The following is a 17,158-nucleotide window of genomic DNA, read 5'->3' as shown; positions in this document are numbered from 1 at the left end:
ATCATATAATGTTTGTCTTTCTCTGCTTGACTTACTTCACTTAGTATGGTAATCTCTAGGTCCATCTATGTTGGTGTAAATGGCAATATTTCACTCTTTTTATGGCTGAGTAACATTCCATTGCATATATATACTGCATCTTCTTAAACCAATCGTCTGTTGATGGGGACTTGGGTTCTTTCCATGTCTTGGCTATTGTAAATAATGCTGCTATGAATATTGGGGTGCATGTATCTTTTCAAATTAGAGTTTTCATCACTTCTGGGTAAATGTCCAGGAGTGGGATTGCTGGATCATATGGTAGCTCTATTTTAAGTTTTGTAAGGAACCTCCATACTGTTTTCTATAGTGGTTGCACCAACTTATGTTTAAAATTTTTTTTTATTAAAGTACAGTTAATTTACAATATTGCATTTGAAAAAGTTTAATAAGGAATTGGCTTTTTTTAAGGTGTGGAAAGAGTTTAAGGAACCCTATAAAGAAGTAATGCGATGCCCTGAAGCTAAGAATAGATGGAAGCCTGTTAGTGAACAGGGTGGAGAGCAATTTCCGGAACCAAGAAAGAGAGCTATATGGAAGAGGGCTGTCTGCAAGGAGCTGAGGTTTTGGGTAGAATATACAACCAACCTGCATGGCAACTTGGCCAGAGGGTTCCAGAGGAATACATATTCTAACTTTATTCTCTTCCTTCAATTTCCTGCTAACTTCTTTTCACTTGCCAAATGCAATCAAAAACCAGACAGCCAGCACATATAGGGGGCAATTCATGTACGTCAGCTTCTCTGGGGACAAAGTAGAGTGGGAAAGAACAGAGGATGGATCTGGAGGGCCAGATTGGCATAATCCATTCTTCCTGTCCTCAGCACCCACTCTTTTCTTTGTGCAGGTGAAAAATGCTTGTTTCCAGCACAGGAATATACTCAGAATCTCATCAACTACACTATGGATGATGTAAATGTGGTCATAGTCCCACCTGAAAACTGAAATATCAGTCCCCATTAGTACTCTTCATGTAAGAGGGGAGGGAGGAGGAGAAACAAGGACAAAGAATGAATAACAGAAACCATATCTGCTATAGTTCCTATTTTTATAGCTGTTCACAGAACCTAAATTAATAATCATGAATTCCTTCTTCCACCACCCATTCCATTTTCCTCTTATCCCCTGCCTGCACCTTTACTGGATGGAGTCCTTCATCTGGTAAAGCGACTAAACCTCATTCCTATAGAAATGGAGTTCTTGAGGATCCTGTTGCTCTTGGGTTGATGCAATTTTTCATTGATGAAACTGTTGAGCAAGTTGACAAGACAATCCAGTGAACCCCTTTGGTCCAGTTACAGTCTACCTAGCCCTCAGGGTGTAGCAGTAATACAGTTTTCTCTTGGCGATTAGGATCAGTCATCCCAGCCTTGTCTACTTGTTTTTTTCAACAATAAACATTCCTTGAAGTCGATTTTAAAGATAAAGGCACTATATTGATGGTTGCCTCCAGGACAATAGGACCTCAGCTTTCAACCCTTGGTATCACTGCATTCTCCTCGTGTAAGTGTCTGCACTCAAATCTTAAAATCTTAACCTGCTTTCAGGGCAAAATCACTGTCTTTACTTTCATTCCTATATGAAGCACTGCATATGAATGAATACTATAGTATAAATGAAAAACCAGGAGAAACACTAACACTTTTCCTGTTAGTGAATCGGATCCATACGTAGCTCATATGTCCCAGGCAACCAAGCCGAGTGTCACAGTCACAACAAGTTTTCTCTGGCTCTACCCCCATCTACTTCAGTACAATCACCACTTTCTCCTTGGATGATTGCATTGGCCTTGCTTCTATTCTTACCCCTCCTATAGACCTATTCTCCACCCAGCAGCCAGAGTGATCTTTATGGAACATGAGTCATATCAAGTCTTTCCCACACTCGAAACCCTCCAGCGGCTTCTCTTCAGTTGATGGTTCGTGTCTCAGGGGGCTTGGATCTTGCACAAGCTCACAAATTAGTCTTCTGAAATACCTGGGTGTTACCATCTGGTGCTGGGGGAGGAGACATCCAAGGCTTCTGCCAATGCCAAGAACAAGAGCAGTGCTGAAAGTGCCAGCCAAATGCTAGCCACTGCCACGGATGCCAAAGCAGCTGCCAACGATTACATCAAGACTCCCTATGAGGAATTTGGACTATTTCATGTCGCTGCCAAATTTATCAGCACTGCTCTCCAGACTTGAAGAGGATGCTGGCGCCTTATGACTTATGTCCATTGGCATTTGGAACTTTTAAATCTCTTTATTTCAGACTCCTTGTCCTAGGACGGAAGCATTTGTGAATCCAATTTTAAAGGTATTCTTCCATTTATGGCTCGATTTCTAGAAGACTGGTCAAAAACAAGTACGATACCAAATTTTTCTCAAATCATTACACTGAGACTCATTTGGAAGAAGAGAGGAAAGAATTCTAAACCTCAGCTTATCTCAGAAATAATTCTCATCCCAACAACCCTGAAGCTTAGCTTTGGTACCTTTCAGCATTTGGAGCCCATACCCGAAAGTATTAACTCCACTTTATCCACGAGTGAATGTGCAATTTACATATGTGCTCACAACCACCACCAGTCTTTTTTAATTGATGGATGGTTGCTGTGCAATATTATATAAGTTACAGATGTACAATCTAGTGATTCATGATTTTTAAAGGTTATACTCTGTTTATAGTTATTATAAAATATTCACTGTTTCCCGTGTTGTACAATATATCCTTGTAGCTTATTTTATACCTAACAGTCTGCACCTCTTACTCCCTTACACCTACATTGCCCCTCCCCTCTTCCCCCTCCCCACGGGTTACCACTTGTTTGTTCTCTATAACTTAATCATCACCAGTCTTGACCTCATCCTGCAGGAGCTTGGCAAATAACTGGTGAGTGACCTGTAGAATAGTCCCAGGGTTCCTGATTTTTTGGCGAAGGAAACACTTTAGACAGCTGACCACTGGCTTTCGCCTTTTATAGAAAGACCTATACATGCTTCAGTGCTGATGTCATTTGTCCATTCTTCTAGACAGAACTAGTCCAACTTTTATCTGTATCTCTCCTCTCTCTTCTCTGTACCACTGTACAAATCTTGAAGACATCCAGCTTTCCCCCCTCATGTGTGCTTCATGATATCTTGCTCATCTTCCACTCACAAGAATTCTCTATCAGGGCTAAACTCCACTAGCAGATAAGACTCCCCAGACTCAGTCAGCTTCCCCTTTACTTCCCTGACTTACAGGAAAACTGGAGGATGGCCTTCCTAACAAGCTCAACCTAGAACTAAAAGCAGTTCATCTACAGCAATAGAGGCGACATGCATTTCTCCCCCAGCAGGCATCACTCCTTCCTTTTAGCAAACTGCTAATGAGGCAGATGGATTCTTTACAATGTCTTACCTTTTTTCTTTCAGAATCACATGCTGAATCAATATAACAAATCTATATAGGTAGTATAACAGATCCCCCAGAAATCAGATAGACCTAGCTTTAATAAGGGTCCACTGCTTATACTGACACAATGTTTTTTAACATGTTTCTGATTCAGTTTTCTCATCTGTAAAATGTGGATAATACTAATAGCCACCTCATTTGCTTAGAGTCAGGAATAAAATCATTTATACAGGTTCTGGGCCCATTTAGCAAATAGAAATGATTACATGATGATGATGATGATGATGGTGGTGGTGGTGGTGGTAATATTAAAGGGGAAAAAAATTACAAAGCCACAAGATTTAGGATATAGAAGTGTTTATTGAGATAAAATAAACATATCATACATAGCTCCATAATTATTGTCATAAATATTAATATTAACCTTATGATTAAGTAGAAATATCTTACAATGCTTCTATAAATAAACCTATATTAGTAAAATGACATAAATAAGACAGGTACTTATAACAATAAATTAATTCATAAATATAAATTATTGATTATGGAAATGAAATTATTTAGGGGCTTTTTCCCTAAAGAGATGGGGAAGCAATCGTTTTTGTGGGGAAACAGACAACTGCTTAAAAATTAAATTTCTGTGTATAAAACACCAACTACGATAAAATGTTATTAATAGATCTCATTATGCTTGGAAGGTCTACCTTCTGGTCGTATGGATACAGGTGACATTGTTCTCTTTTTTAAGCTAAACAGGGGTTTGTTTAGAATCCACACAGGGCTGTGGAGTTTGGCTTCCCCTTTTTCTTTTGATAGAAGAAAACCTCAGGGGATCTTATTGTTATTTCTAACAAGCAAGAAGCATTAGTTATCCATTTCTGAGCTTTGCCCTGGACGAGTGCATTCGTTTTTCAGGGCCATAAACAGCAAATTCAGTTCTCCAATTACTTTGATCTCTCCACTCTCTCCAAGCTGTGAAAATAAGAACACACAAGTATTTCAGCATTTATACCATGTTTTCTAAAGAGGAACAAATTAGAGGGAGATGAGATGGTTAGGTTGCTGGGACAGAAACCAAGGTTTAGCCTTTTGTAAAAGATCAGTAATAATACCCTTTTAGCAAGTGTACGTGATTTGCCAAAGACTTTAAAATTACAGCTATCTGAACTGAGAGGGCACCTGTGGGCATCAATCTAAGTTGATGATGTTTCAAACCACTTCCTAGCCAGAGCAAGCAGATAGAGGCTGTGCTGGGATCTGGGGGACCCAGAGTGCCACTCATCCTGCCTTGCCCTACGTCCTAGGCCCACTACTATCTATGACCAAAATGAGTCCAGTTTGGACTTCCATTTCCCTATAATGAATCCATTACTAGTATTTTCATTCTATTTGAAACTGTGTAAAAGAAACTGGGGGTTGTTCACTCTTGCTTTTAAATTAAAATCAATAGATATTGGGTATTATAACAGTTAAATGTAAGTATCAATCATTCCAGAAATTCATCCTATATGCAAGTCCAGCTCTTTTGTTGTGGTTGTTCTGGGTATTTTTCTCCAAGTTTTAAATCTTCAAATGAATGACTTCAAAAATTATTTCAAATAAATATGTCCCCAGGCACTTTTCTGGTTTTGAACAAATGCTTCTTCATATTAAATGAATCAGTAGGAATCTTAAATTTCCCTTAGAATTAATGAGACTAAACATAATATCCATTGCTCTGGCCTGGATGGGATTCAGAAGACTTGCATTCTATTCTGGCTCTGCCAGTGAGTGGCGTATAGGGTGATGAGATTAGATGATTTAAGTTCCTAGCTAGTTCTAGAATTCTATGATTTGCAAAATTCGGAAATTGACTTATAAACATATAGACACATCTATACACATATGCACCTAAATAGTCAACTCAATGGCAGGAGAATCAAGTAAAAAATCATGACATGGGGAGGAAAAAAAGGAAAGAAAAGAAAGGAAAGGAAACAACATTTGTCTCTTCTATCAAATGATTTAGCATTAATAGTTATTAGTAGTACCTTTTTCACTGTGTCCTTCAGATTCTGTACATTTCTCTGGATATTCTGGTTGTCACACTCAATATGCTACAAAATGAAAACCAGAGTAACAATTTTAACACTGTTGTACTGAAGCTTTTTGAACCTCAGCGCCCCTAACTGAGGTATGTTACGTTCACCTGGAATTAATGTTCTTAGCAATTTTGCCCACAATGACCTAGATTTCACCAGTGGCCTAGATTTTCTGAGCTCTTGAATTTCTTTGGACACCAAAGTCCAGTCATTTCCACTATATTGGACCTCGCTTCACTTTTGGGAAACCCTACTGAGGTTGAAGTTTGTGGAAAGAGTGGAGTGGTTTATGCAAATCCTGTCAAGAATAAAACCATAACTGCACCTCATCAAAAATACGTGCTCAGAACAAGAAACATACATAAAACATCTTATGTGAACAGGGCCCTCCTCAATAAATACTAGGCCCCCTTTGCTCTGCTCGCTCCACTCAAATCTTTTTTCATAGTTTTAAATGTTCAGAGGCATCGAGTTCACACACCTCTGATTTTGTCACTCCCCATATCAAAAGGGCAGCAGTCTTCACCCACCCACCACCAAATATTAAATCTTCTTGTTTCCCTCTTTCTCTCTTTCCAGTCCCCTCCCTCCATCAACTTATACTCAGGGGATTCATTTGCACCAACTGGCATTTTTCCTTGCAGTTCCCAACTCCTTTCTCATCTCACATTACCCGAGTTGGTTTTTCCCAGGGACAAATAAGCCTCATGTGGTCTTTCAGACCCTGTCGATCACCATCAACTCAAAATGTGACTCAATTAAAGCAAACGTAAACATTCTGTGATTCCCAATGATTCCTGTAATGGTGTTACTGAGGCACTTCTAACTGCCAGCATGGGAGGGGCAACGAATGAGGGTGGGAAAGAAAAGGGCTCCATGCAGAAGAAGGAGGGAGGGTGGGCACCTGGGAGCAGGTGGACTTAGGTTGGGAAAAGAACTTACGCATTGTCCTAGCTTTTTGTTGAGCCTGGCCAGGAAGGGCACCACCTCCTGCATGTAGGGCTTGAATCTATTGGATTGGGGTAACAGCATCTCTTCAAGGATAAAGTTCAGCACCTGCTTCAGCATATAGCAGCGCTCCGTCATCTGCTGGTGAAAGTGAAACAGCAGGGCTCATATTAGGCGACATTCGGAAGACCCAACCCATCCTCACCACTGCTCCAAATAACCACGAGTGGCATCATGCCTATGGCTTACATTGACTCCCTGGAACAGTTTGGTCCCAATGAGACGAACATCTGTGTTGTTATCTGCCAAACTAGCCTGGAAGAGAAGAAAAGACTAAGTGCCTGGACGTCAAGGAGCTAGAAGAAATGTCTGTAAGTAGAGCTGTACTCTATCCCCTCTCCCCAGAGCAGCCATATAAGGACTAAAGAAAGGATTCAGATATGTGCATGAGTTTAAAATAATGCTCAGGTGTTGGGAGGAAGGATAAATGAGGAGTTTGGGATTAACATATACACACTACTATATATAAAGCAGATAACCAACAAGGACCTACTGTATAGCACAGGAAACTATACTCAATATTTTGTAATAACCTATAAGGGAGAAGAATCTGAAAAAGAATATATATATACATATATATATCTGAATCACTGTGCTGTACACCTGAAACTAACACGACATTGTAAATCAACTAGACTTCAATAAATAAATAAGATACGAGGGTATAATGTACAGCATAGGTAATATAGCTAATATTTTATAATAACTATAAATCCTTAAAAATTATGGATCACTATGTTGTACACCTGAAACTTAAATAATACTGTAAATCAACTATACCTCAGTTTAAAAGAGAAATGGATTTAAAGCTCCTAGCATAGAGTTCATAACATAGTAAGTGCTCAATAAATGTCAATTTCTTTCTCTTCAAAAAATAAAATAAAATAAAGTAAAATAAAATAATGCTTAGAGGAATAAAGGGAAAAATAAATAGTCAGATGGGCTACTAAATGGCTCCTTTTGGGGTAAAACTCAATGTACGCATCCTAAAGGCCAAAATGGAAGATCTCCACAAAGTCTCAGAAGAGACAGAGAATATGATGGCTGGTCTACCAGTAGAGATAAATGTTGGTTTCTTAAAGATCTTAGATGTGCTCTGAAGAAACTTTAAGAACTATTCAGGTTCCAGGTAGATAAGGATGCAAAAGAAAGAGAGAAAGAGTGAGATGAGTACCTCCTGAGCCAACGCGAAGGTGCGGTTGGTGATGTAAGGCTGCTGGAAGTTGGCCCTGTCGAGACTGCAGTGCGACACGATGGGCACAGCCGCTTCTCTCTGCACCCACAGGGCCATGACGAGGAGGCAGCTGGCCGCCAGAGTCCCCATAAGGGAAGAGCTCATAGATTTCTGCCGGGCAGCCATTGTAGACAACACAAACTCGAGCAACTGGTGACTAGGGAAGGAGAACCTGGTATCAAGAGAACAAGAAGCAAAAACAACATAAAGGAACAAAGTAAGTATCAAGAAGTGTCACACGCAACAAACAAGCATACCAAGTTTGTTGTAGGACTTACCTGTTGATTTCAGTGATTCTGCTTGTGATGGGAAGGTAGAAGATGCTGCTTTTATAGCCCCCAGGACACCAAATTGTGTGTGTGAAAAATATGACATCAGCAATTATCTAATTTCCAGTGCTGTCTTCTGAGAACTACCTAACCACCATAGGAGCCCACAAAGCACCACCTCCTAGCTTTCCCACCTTGATATGCCAGCATTTCCCTAAAACGTCACTTTTAGGGCCCAGAGGGTGCTTTTACAGACAAATCCCAGAAATTTTCCAAACCCTACATACTTTTCAAAGAAAACAATTGCTTTGTCTTTGTAGATTCCAGGTTTACTATAATATTTTTTGATTTCCTATAGTCAGTGAGTAAGCATTTTAGTCACGAACTCATTTTCCTACCAGCTTCATAGATTCTTATCTCATTGGAGGTGATCAAAAATAAAGCACTTACATCCTCTGCTTTAAAATAAACAGTAATGACAGTTTGAGGATAATTCCATTTTCAAAAAATAATTTTATCTCATTTTTAAAAATATGCTGAGTTCTAAAGAAGACTTACATTTTAAAAATAACAGTATTGGCTATCTAAGCACCGTTTTCCCCCCGTTCTGTGACTTTTTTTAAGTGACCATAACAATTATACTAGATGCAAATATATCTTAAATTTTTTCATTAAATTATAATCAATATCAATTTAAGTTTGGAAGTATTAATGCTGAACAATCTGATAGCTATTTTTCTTAACATGCAAGTATTTTAAGAATACAAGCAATTACACTTCAATAAAGATTGAAAAAAAAGAATATAGTAAATACAGTAGTTCATCATAAAATTTTACCTGCACTCATTCTAAACAACACACAAGTTAAGTCTCAAAAAAAAATTTCCAAAAACCTTATAACATTTTTTGTTATATATATGGAGGTCTAAAGAAGAGAATCTGGCAATTTAGTGATTACATGTGGACTTTATTAAAAATACATTGAATTCTAAATAATACCTAAAAACTAGACTGAAACCCTCCCAATGGGTCGGAGCAGGGAGCAAGTACACTGATCTATTGCTAAGGGAAGGAATGTAAATTCGTGCAAATTAGTTTGATCAGATATTTCTCTTCACAATGAGATCAGGAACATCAAAGAAGGGATGTGAATAATTGTAGAAACTTGAGCATTTTGTGAGATGGCACAGACCTAGGCAAGGAACCACAGTAAAGGCTTAGGACAGCATGAGGACACTGAGCATTTGGGAAGGTGGTCTTAGGAAAAAGAGAAGGTTAAGGAGGGTAAATAAAAACTAGACCCATTGCCCATGTTTTCTTGGGGTTGTTCATGAGCCCAAGATGAGGAAACTCTTCTTTTCCAATTTCCTGTTAATAAGATATGACCATTTTTGTCCAGATCTCTATATAATTATATTAGCATTAGGGTTAAGAGTTAAGCTCTTAACTCTATATAGAGTTAAGCTCTCTATATAGAGTTAAGTTATATAATGGATTAAATAGGTTTTTGTTTGTTTGCCTGGGAACCTTATAAACATACGTAATTTTGTTCCCTGGGAAAATAAGTTCTGATATTATTGAATTATATGCTTTTGAGGGAAGAGTCTCTCTCTCTCTCTCTCTTTCATCTTTGTATCTCCAACACTTAGGACAGTGCAACACACGTAGGAAGGACTTGGTAAGAGCATATTGAATGAATAAATAGATTAAGTTAAATAATTTACTAAGTATCTTTGGGAATATGCATGGAGATAATTTGGGTACTGCCTTTATAGCACTTCTAACGTTGGGGTTTGACCCAGTACTACTTGCCAGCTTCCTGCATAAGGAATAAATAGCTGTGAAACAAAAATAGAATGCCAGAAAATTGCAAACCAGTCTTTAGTAGCAGTGCTACATCTATTATTCATTATATGGCCCTGATGGACAACCGTTAATAAGATAGTGTTAATGGAGCAAAGATCTTAGGTTTTAGTGAACTTGACCAAGCACACTAAGGGGAAAATCTGTTCTAGAGCTGTATGTGGATTTCTAAACAGTTATACAAGGAGTCTCAACAATATTTGCTATTAGGAGAGATTGTAGATACAGCATAAAACGGCTTCTGTGAAAATAGCTAGAGACATCTGTGTGCTAAATAATTTCAGATCATTAATGGGCCTTCTTTGCCGTTGTTTCTTTGTGAATTATCAGCTCTCTCCCAGAAGCCACCCCGGACAAAGGGCAACCCCAGCGTCCTGCTCCCTGGCCCCAGACAGACTGTACCCATGGTTGATCTTAGTTATTTGCAACAATCTACCTGGTCTAATGCCAGGAAGGGCTAACCAGAGTCCTCTGCTAGAAGCAGGCTTTTTTGTCTCATTCACTACACCAGCCCCAGCACCCAGAACGGTGCCCGGCACACGGCAGGCGATGGATATTCACTGACTGCATGATTACACTACTTCCCAACCCGTCAGCCGATGCTTGGAAATCCACAATGCATTCCTTTAAAGTACACATCTCTCTAGAAGTAGCACTTTAGGTATCTCAGGTAAAAAGTTCTGTATTCATCATACTCCTCAGTACAACACACATGATCACTGTTCCATACAAGGTTCCTTCTGTGTGTGTGTGTGTGTGTGTGTGTGTGTGTATGTGTGATCCCACCCTCATTATTCTCCTTGCCTCTGCACCAGTCACCCACCACCACCTCTAAGCCTGCCATAGACAACTGCTCTAATGTATTTGACATACATTTCTAAATATATATGCATCCTTGTAAAACAGCAAGTAGCAAGTGTTGTTTAGTGGCAGGGGTGTATTTTTATTTTATAGGAGTGGTTCTCTTTCTTAATCTTTCACTTGGCACGGTGGTCTTGCAATCTATCTGCGTTGCTGTATGTAGCTCCTATTTCTAACATGACATGCCATACTGAGTCTCCACATTTTACTTATTTGTCCCCCCTTTGATGGGCACCTAAACCACCTCCAGTTGCCCACTCACAGCCATCACAGCACTAAGCAACCTAATCCAAGTCATTTTAATGGTAATTTTAGAGAATATCTTTGAAACAGTTACCCAGGAGTAGGTCCGCTGGGTCATAGAGATAAATTCATCTACTAGATACATCAGATTGCTCTCCAGAAAGGCAGCATTGATTTACTCTCTCACATCAGTGAAGAAAGCTTTCTGTTTTCTTACCTCCCCACCCACACTTGGCATCATCCAGCTTTAAGGTTACCAGCTTTTGGAGGTTTAAAATGGTATCTCATTGTTGTTTTAATTAGCAGTTTTCATACATTTGCAGCCACTTGGGTTTCCTTTTATGAACTGATTGTTTACACCAATTGCCCATTTTTCTAATGGGCTTTGGTCTTTTATTCTTGTTGTTGATGATGATGATTTGTAAGAGTACCCTGTATGTCTTATATATTATTCTTTTTTTGGTTGTAGGCAACTCTTCTCCCAATTTGTGTCCTGTCTATTAACTTTTTCTACTTGTCCTTTGTTGAACAGAAAACATAATTTGGATGTCATGTAAAACATTATTTTTCATTATATGGTTTGTGCTTCTCAAGGCTTTGTGTAAAAATCTCCCTCCATCCCTAGGTCACAAAGATATTCCTCTGTCTTTTCTTTTATTTACCCTATAATTTTGCCTTTCACAATCAGGTTTTTACTGCCTTTGTGTAGATGATGGAAAGTAGGGAATCAGTTTTATTTTTTCCACATAGAGAGCCAGTTTTCCCAACACAGTTTACTAAACAGTGAGTCCTTTATCATATGTGAATTTCCCATTTATATGTAGCTATCTTTGAGCTCTCTGTTTTGTTACACTGGTTTATTTATTTTTCCCTTTTTGTTCTTGAGCTAGTTCCTTATTTTTCATTACTGAGGAGTGTCATTATATCTAGACAGGAAAGTCTACCCTCTTTTCTTTACTTTTTCAAGGCTGGCTTAGCTATTCATGAACTTTTTGTATATATTTTGCATAAATTTTATAATAGATTTGCCATGTTTCTAGAAAAATGCAGAAACTTTAGAATATCATTTAATTTAAAGATTAATTTGGGAAGAATTAGCATCTTTATAACATAAATTCATTCCATCCCAGAGCATTTACCATCTATCTCTCTTCTATGGAAGATCTTCTTTTATACCCTTTGATAGTCTTTCAAAATTGTTTCCCTGAGATCTGGTGTATTTTTTAAATTCCTGGCTACATTATAGTAGAAGTAAGATATTAAGCTGTTATTTACCACTTTCACCTGGGTGTGAATGAGTACCAAGATGGCTTGGAGAAAGAGACTATGTGGGCTACTCATCTCCTGGGAACATAAAGAGCATGTACTTTCTTCAGCTTCAGTAGAGAGGAGAGAGAGGCACCCAGCACAGAACAAAGCTAGGGACTGGGGTTCCCAAATGTGAACTTCCTTTACTTTTCAGTTCTGCTCAAATATAACCCTGTCAGTACCCAGGACAACTTCCTACCATGTCCACCCTACCTCTTAACACCCTGCCCACAAAGACACTTGTCAACCATCGCCACCTTTCTCTCCTTCCTGAGGACTAAATCTTGTGAATCTGTACTTTACCTCATCTTAAAGGGAAGACTATACCCACAGGGCTGTGTCATAATATAAATGAGTACAGTTTCCTCTCTAGTAATAACCAAGTACTGAAATTGATTTAAATGATAGAAGAAAGCAACGTTTATGCAGTTCCTCACTACTCTAGGACATAAACACAGAATTTGACATTAGCTTCTTAATGTCCGCCCTCTACTGTCAGATTTTTTTTAACCCATAGATCCATCCCAGTCTCTCTTTTCACTGATTATTTTGACTAGTAAATAAATCTTAAAAAATCATAATTCACCCTTGCTTATATCACCAGATATTCTAAATCATAGCTAATTGCCTATTATCAGTGAAAGTTTTATCCCAACTCTCTAATCAGTTTTAGGATTATTAATGTTTCTCACAATCATTTGCACAGGTTAAATCGTATTTTAAAACATGACTTTAAAAACTCGTATTAAAAACTCTGTGTATCTTGGTGCAGTTTAACCAGACCCTCTCAGTCTCTGATAAGAAAATTTGGGGCCATGTGAACTAGACATTTCCTATATTCTCATGACCCTGTTGAACTTGTTAAAATACAACTGATCAAACACAGTTCCAGTTCTGAGGTGATTTGGTTTTAAAATATCACAAACGTCAATCCTGAGAAAATGTCCCCTTTCCCTTTTCTTTGTCCTAATTCAAAAGCTGTGTGTGCTATAAATAGGACAAAGCATCACCAATTTAGGTCAGTTGGACAAGATGTCACTCTAAATCAGTGCAAGTCTGAAATGCAGTATGTTTTAAAAGAAGTGCCATTTTGTTATTACCTCCAAATTCTTATAACCAGATAAACTAAGCTAATTTATTTCATTCTGTTTAACAAATACCTGCTTTGTTTCTATTGGAATATTTTACCAAGTAAGGGTTCTTGAACCCATGTTTAATACTTTTTAAAAATACAGTAACAGTTAACATACTAATTGTGTTGTAGTAGCCTTAGGATTAACCTGAAGTGGGCTTACCTTTGAGAGGAAACACTGAAGTACCTAAACACTGATTAGAGAACTGGAATTGAGATTGAACTCATATTAGTTAATTAACATACCTTGAGAGAAATTTGACCTACAGGCCTTTATATGAGTAGGGAGGGAATTAAATGTAAGAACCAGATGGAAATAGTATTGTAATACTTAAAAGCCTAGAAAAGGGAGGAGTTAACAATAAATAATAAAGTCATAGACAGCGGGTTCATCGATTAGAACATCTAGTTGAATGGGTCCAAGAGGAAATATCTGAGTGAGGTTTACCAGGAAATGGAGCAGAGACAAAGGGCTATGCACAGGTTGCTGAATGAGAGTAAAAGGGTAATTTGCTTTATTTATTCATTTCCTCATTCATTTCTTCTTTGTAACATCAGCTCCATAAGAGCTCAGACTCTATCTGGCACAGTCCTTAGAACATCCTTTTCTATGTGTTTATTATGGTTTAATAAAAGTTTTCTTAACATTCTTCAGAATCAGTTACACCTTTTCAGTGGTGACCTTGTCCACATTTTTCTCTTACTTGGGCAATAATTTCCAGGGCGGCTTCTGCTCAGTTCTGTACTTCTCAAGAAGTGATCAGTGTTGACCTTCACTATCTGTTCAGGGTTCTCTTCTTAGGTCATGGACAAAACCAGGGCCACACCTTGATTTCTAGAGCTGATCCTACACATCCCAGATTTAGTCTCTTTTCAAGCCTACTCCCTTCCAAGCACGAGAATTCTTACTTCTTTATCTTGAGAACTCAATGTAATAATGACTGCTGAATATCTGCCATGTGCCTAATACTGTCTTGGGCTTTCAGAGATGCAAAATGACTAAGACATGGCCCTGGCCTCAAGAAGCTTATTAATACAATTGATTCAATAACAGTTTTAAGTCAACTGCTATGTCCCAGGCACTGGGCTGAACACTAGGGAGACACAAATGAATAAGGTGTATTTCTTGCCTTTGGAGCACTCAGAGTATAATGGAGACGGTGATCACTCAAAGAGAAAAATAATGATTCTTGTAGTATTATCCTACAAATATAAAATAACATTAAATGAATAAAACATGTTACAATGGAATTATAACCATGACAGTAGAGGTGCCTGATTAGAAATTGATACTGGAAATTCATTCAAGACTTCAAGATGTTGAATTTGAGTAAAATTGTTAATACTATCAGTATTTGGATCAGTTTAAGGCATGGAAGAAGGGTTTCCCAAGAAGAGGAAATGGCAGGGAAAAGAAACCTTGGAGATGGGGCTGGTGGAAGAGAAATGACTAGCTAGATTAGAATAGAATGATGTGGAGAAGTGATGGCAAAGAAGGGGGGGTAGGTAGGGTAAGAGCAGCTTACGAGCAGCTTTGAATACCAGCCAGAATAGTCTAGACTTGAGACAACGGGCAATTGAGAGCCATTATGGACAGTTGTGCATGGAAGGGACTTGTATAAAGCAATACCTTAAAAAGACAGCCTGAGAGTTATGGGAAACATGAATTGGAGAGGCAGAAACTGACATCAAGGAGATGAGCTAGGAGACTGTGACAGCAGCAGCAGGGGTAATTTAGTGCTACTGGTGCCGTAAGAAACAATGAAGACAAAGGTCAGAATCCAAATATACTGGCGCCACCAGACGGTAAGATTTAGACTTAACACTAGTTTGAGTTTGTGACACAAAATATTTTTTGACCACTTTAATTGAGGCAATTCAGTTAAAAAAAAAAAAAGTCAGCTACTTAAGATGTTTTAGGAACTAGTGATCCTTGAAGCATAGTCCCATACACTGCTGGGGATCAGTCGAATGATCCGGTAAACAACTGGCATACCCAGAGTGCAGAGATGCCTTATGGGGGTCCCTGAGAAGGTGCAGCCACTTAGGAGAAAAAGATAAATGGAATAGGAACCGCTGACTTTGAGGGAAATTTAGGCCAGATTTGAAGGCTTCAGGAAGAATCACCAAACTGCTGCCACTGATTATATCTGCAGCAGCCCAAAGGCTTCTAACCAACTTTCTCCTCAAAATTGATTCATGAGCCCAAAGAATGCTTTCCTGTCCTCAGGGATCACCCCTCCTCCCCCACTCTAGCTGAAATGACAGGTGGGGAACCAACTGAAGCCAAGATCAAATACGCTTCCCCCGTGGAATGGGGTGCAATGGGGGGAAAGGATAAGAATGAGAATGCTGGGGCCGTGGAGATCGTATGTTTGGAGAGAGGGATAAAAGGGACTTGGTGGCTCCTGGATTTTGCCCTCATAGAGATGGCCTACGCACCCAAGCCAGAGAACTGTTAGTGAAAACAAAATTATCAGTTGGTTGACAAAGATTCTAGTTGCTTTGACAGCTTCTCGACAGAGCCTGAGCAAGAGCGTGCACTGACAAAACCCTGCTGTTCCTCATCAGACACTCAGGCAATCTGGAGGCAACTGAGTAATGAAAGCTGATTTCTTCAGCTTCAGTCTCGTCTCCACACATTCCCAACAGAGAGAAGCACGTGGGAGAGTGGTTTCCGCTGAATTTGACCTCAAGGCAGAACTTTATCCAAAAACATCAAGGACGTGACTAGAGACGTTCCTGCTTGAGGAAGATCTTTGGCGTGACCTTTTTTACTCTCTTTCATACAAACACCCAATCACAGCTCACCATTGATCTCTTCTTCCCATTCTCAATCTCCAGCCCCACCCAGAATCTCTCTTTTCAGGTTCCATAAGAATTGAGTTAAAATTCTTTAACTTGGCACCATCTTGGTCTCTGAATCTGATTTGTTCTGATAACCACATATTCTCAGGCTGTTCTCAGCCAGCCATGAAAATGTGCTCCTGTTGGGCTTTCAGGAACTCCGCCAGATCCTTTGAGACTGAGGAAAAAAAGGAAGTTTGATGATGTCAGTATAGTTTCCATTGGAAGGAAAAGAGGTGGTTTATCTGTGGACAGCATAACACTGACTGAGTCACACACATTCTAGTCTTTCTGTCCTTTTCCTCGTTAACAATGGGGTCAATTATTCACATTTCTCAATAACTATTATCTTCAGTTAGAATGGATTTGAAGCAAAACCGTGGAATAAAACAAGCGTGCTTTGGGACTGTCATCTCTTCCTTTCCACACCATTGCTTTCACCATCGTCTCTCTCCTTCTCTCCAGCTCCAACCTCTAGCCCAGACTGTTTTATATGCATACTAAGTGATAAATCATAAAACTAATATCATCCATAATTTTCATCTGTTCCCCTAGATTTTATCTCATTTGATCTTCATAATAACCTGTTAAATTATGTTATTCCAATTCTACAGATAAGAAATATGAGGCTCAGAAAGGACAAATAACTTTCTCCAAGTCGCACGGTTACACAATGACAACTTCAGGGCTAATGAAGGGCTTTTTCCATCACCATGCTATCTCGTAGTGAAGTGTCAAGCTAAATGCATCTCCAATTATAAGATTTCAAGTATTAGAAATCCAGGCAAAGGAAATACTTGGTCAGCAAAGAAAGTTTCCTGGAATCCATGAAACTATACCACTTCCTCTTCCACTAAGTCACATAGTACCTTGTGGGCACTCCCATCATGGCACA

General features: G+C 38.9%; 1 protein-coding gene across 2 annotated transcripts; it reads right to left on the bottom strand.

Annotated features, from left to right (window-relative positions):
• Positions 1–4,260: 4,260 nt before the first annotated feature.
• IL22 (interleukin 22) lies at positions 4,261–7,866 on the bottom strand. 2 transcript variants are annotated; one of them, XM_007195073.2, is made up of 5 exons: positions 7,681–7,866; positions 6,696–6,761; positions 6,441–6,587; positions 5,448–5,513; positions 4,261–4,389 (listed from the first exon to the last, which is right to left on the bottom strand). In XM_007195073.2, exons 1-5 carry the CDS (start codon positions 7,864–7,866, stop codon positions 4,282–4,284), a joined length of 573 nt encoding a protein of 190 aa, XP_007195135.2. In that variant the 3' UTR covers positions 4,261–4,281. The 2 variants fall into 2 exon arrangements, with proteins under 2 accessions (XP_007195135.2, XP_057413239.1); XM_057557256.1 differs by having other exon boundaries at positions 6,441–6,584.
• Positions 7,867–17,158: the final 9,292 nt, after the last annotated feature.

The sequence above is a fragment of the Balaenoptera acutorostrata genome, chromosome 11 (assembly GCF_949987535.1).
Source record: "Balaenoptera acutorostrata chromosome 11, mBalAcu1.1, whole genome shotgun sequence".
Lineage (NCBI taxonomy): Eukaryota > Metazoa > Chordata > Mammalia > Artiodactyla > Balaenopteridae > Balaenoptera > Balaenoptera acutorostrata.
This window is presented reverse-complemented; position numbering and strand designations above follow the sequence as displayed.

Coding starts and splice junctions, on each gene's coding strand:
- IL22 (XM_007195073.2), bottom strand. CDS start 7,866: ATGGCTGCCCGGCAGAAATCTATGAGCTCTTCCCTTATGGGGACTCTG. Junction 6,588..6,695: donor AACTGTTCCAGGGAGTCAAT/GTAAGCCATAGG, acceptor CACTTTCACCAG/CAGATGACGGAGCGCTGCTA. Junction 5,514..6,440: donor ACAAAAAGCTAGGACAATGC/GTAAGTTCTTTT, acceptor TTCATTTTGTAG/CATATTGAGTGTGACAACCA.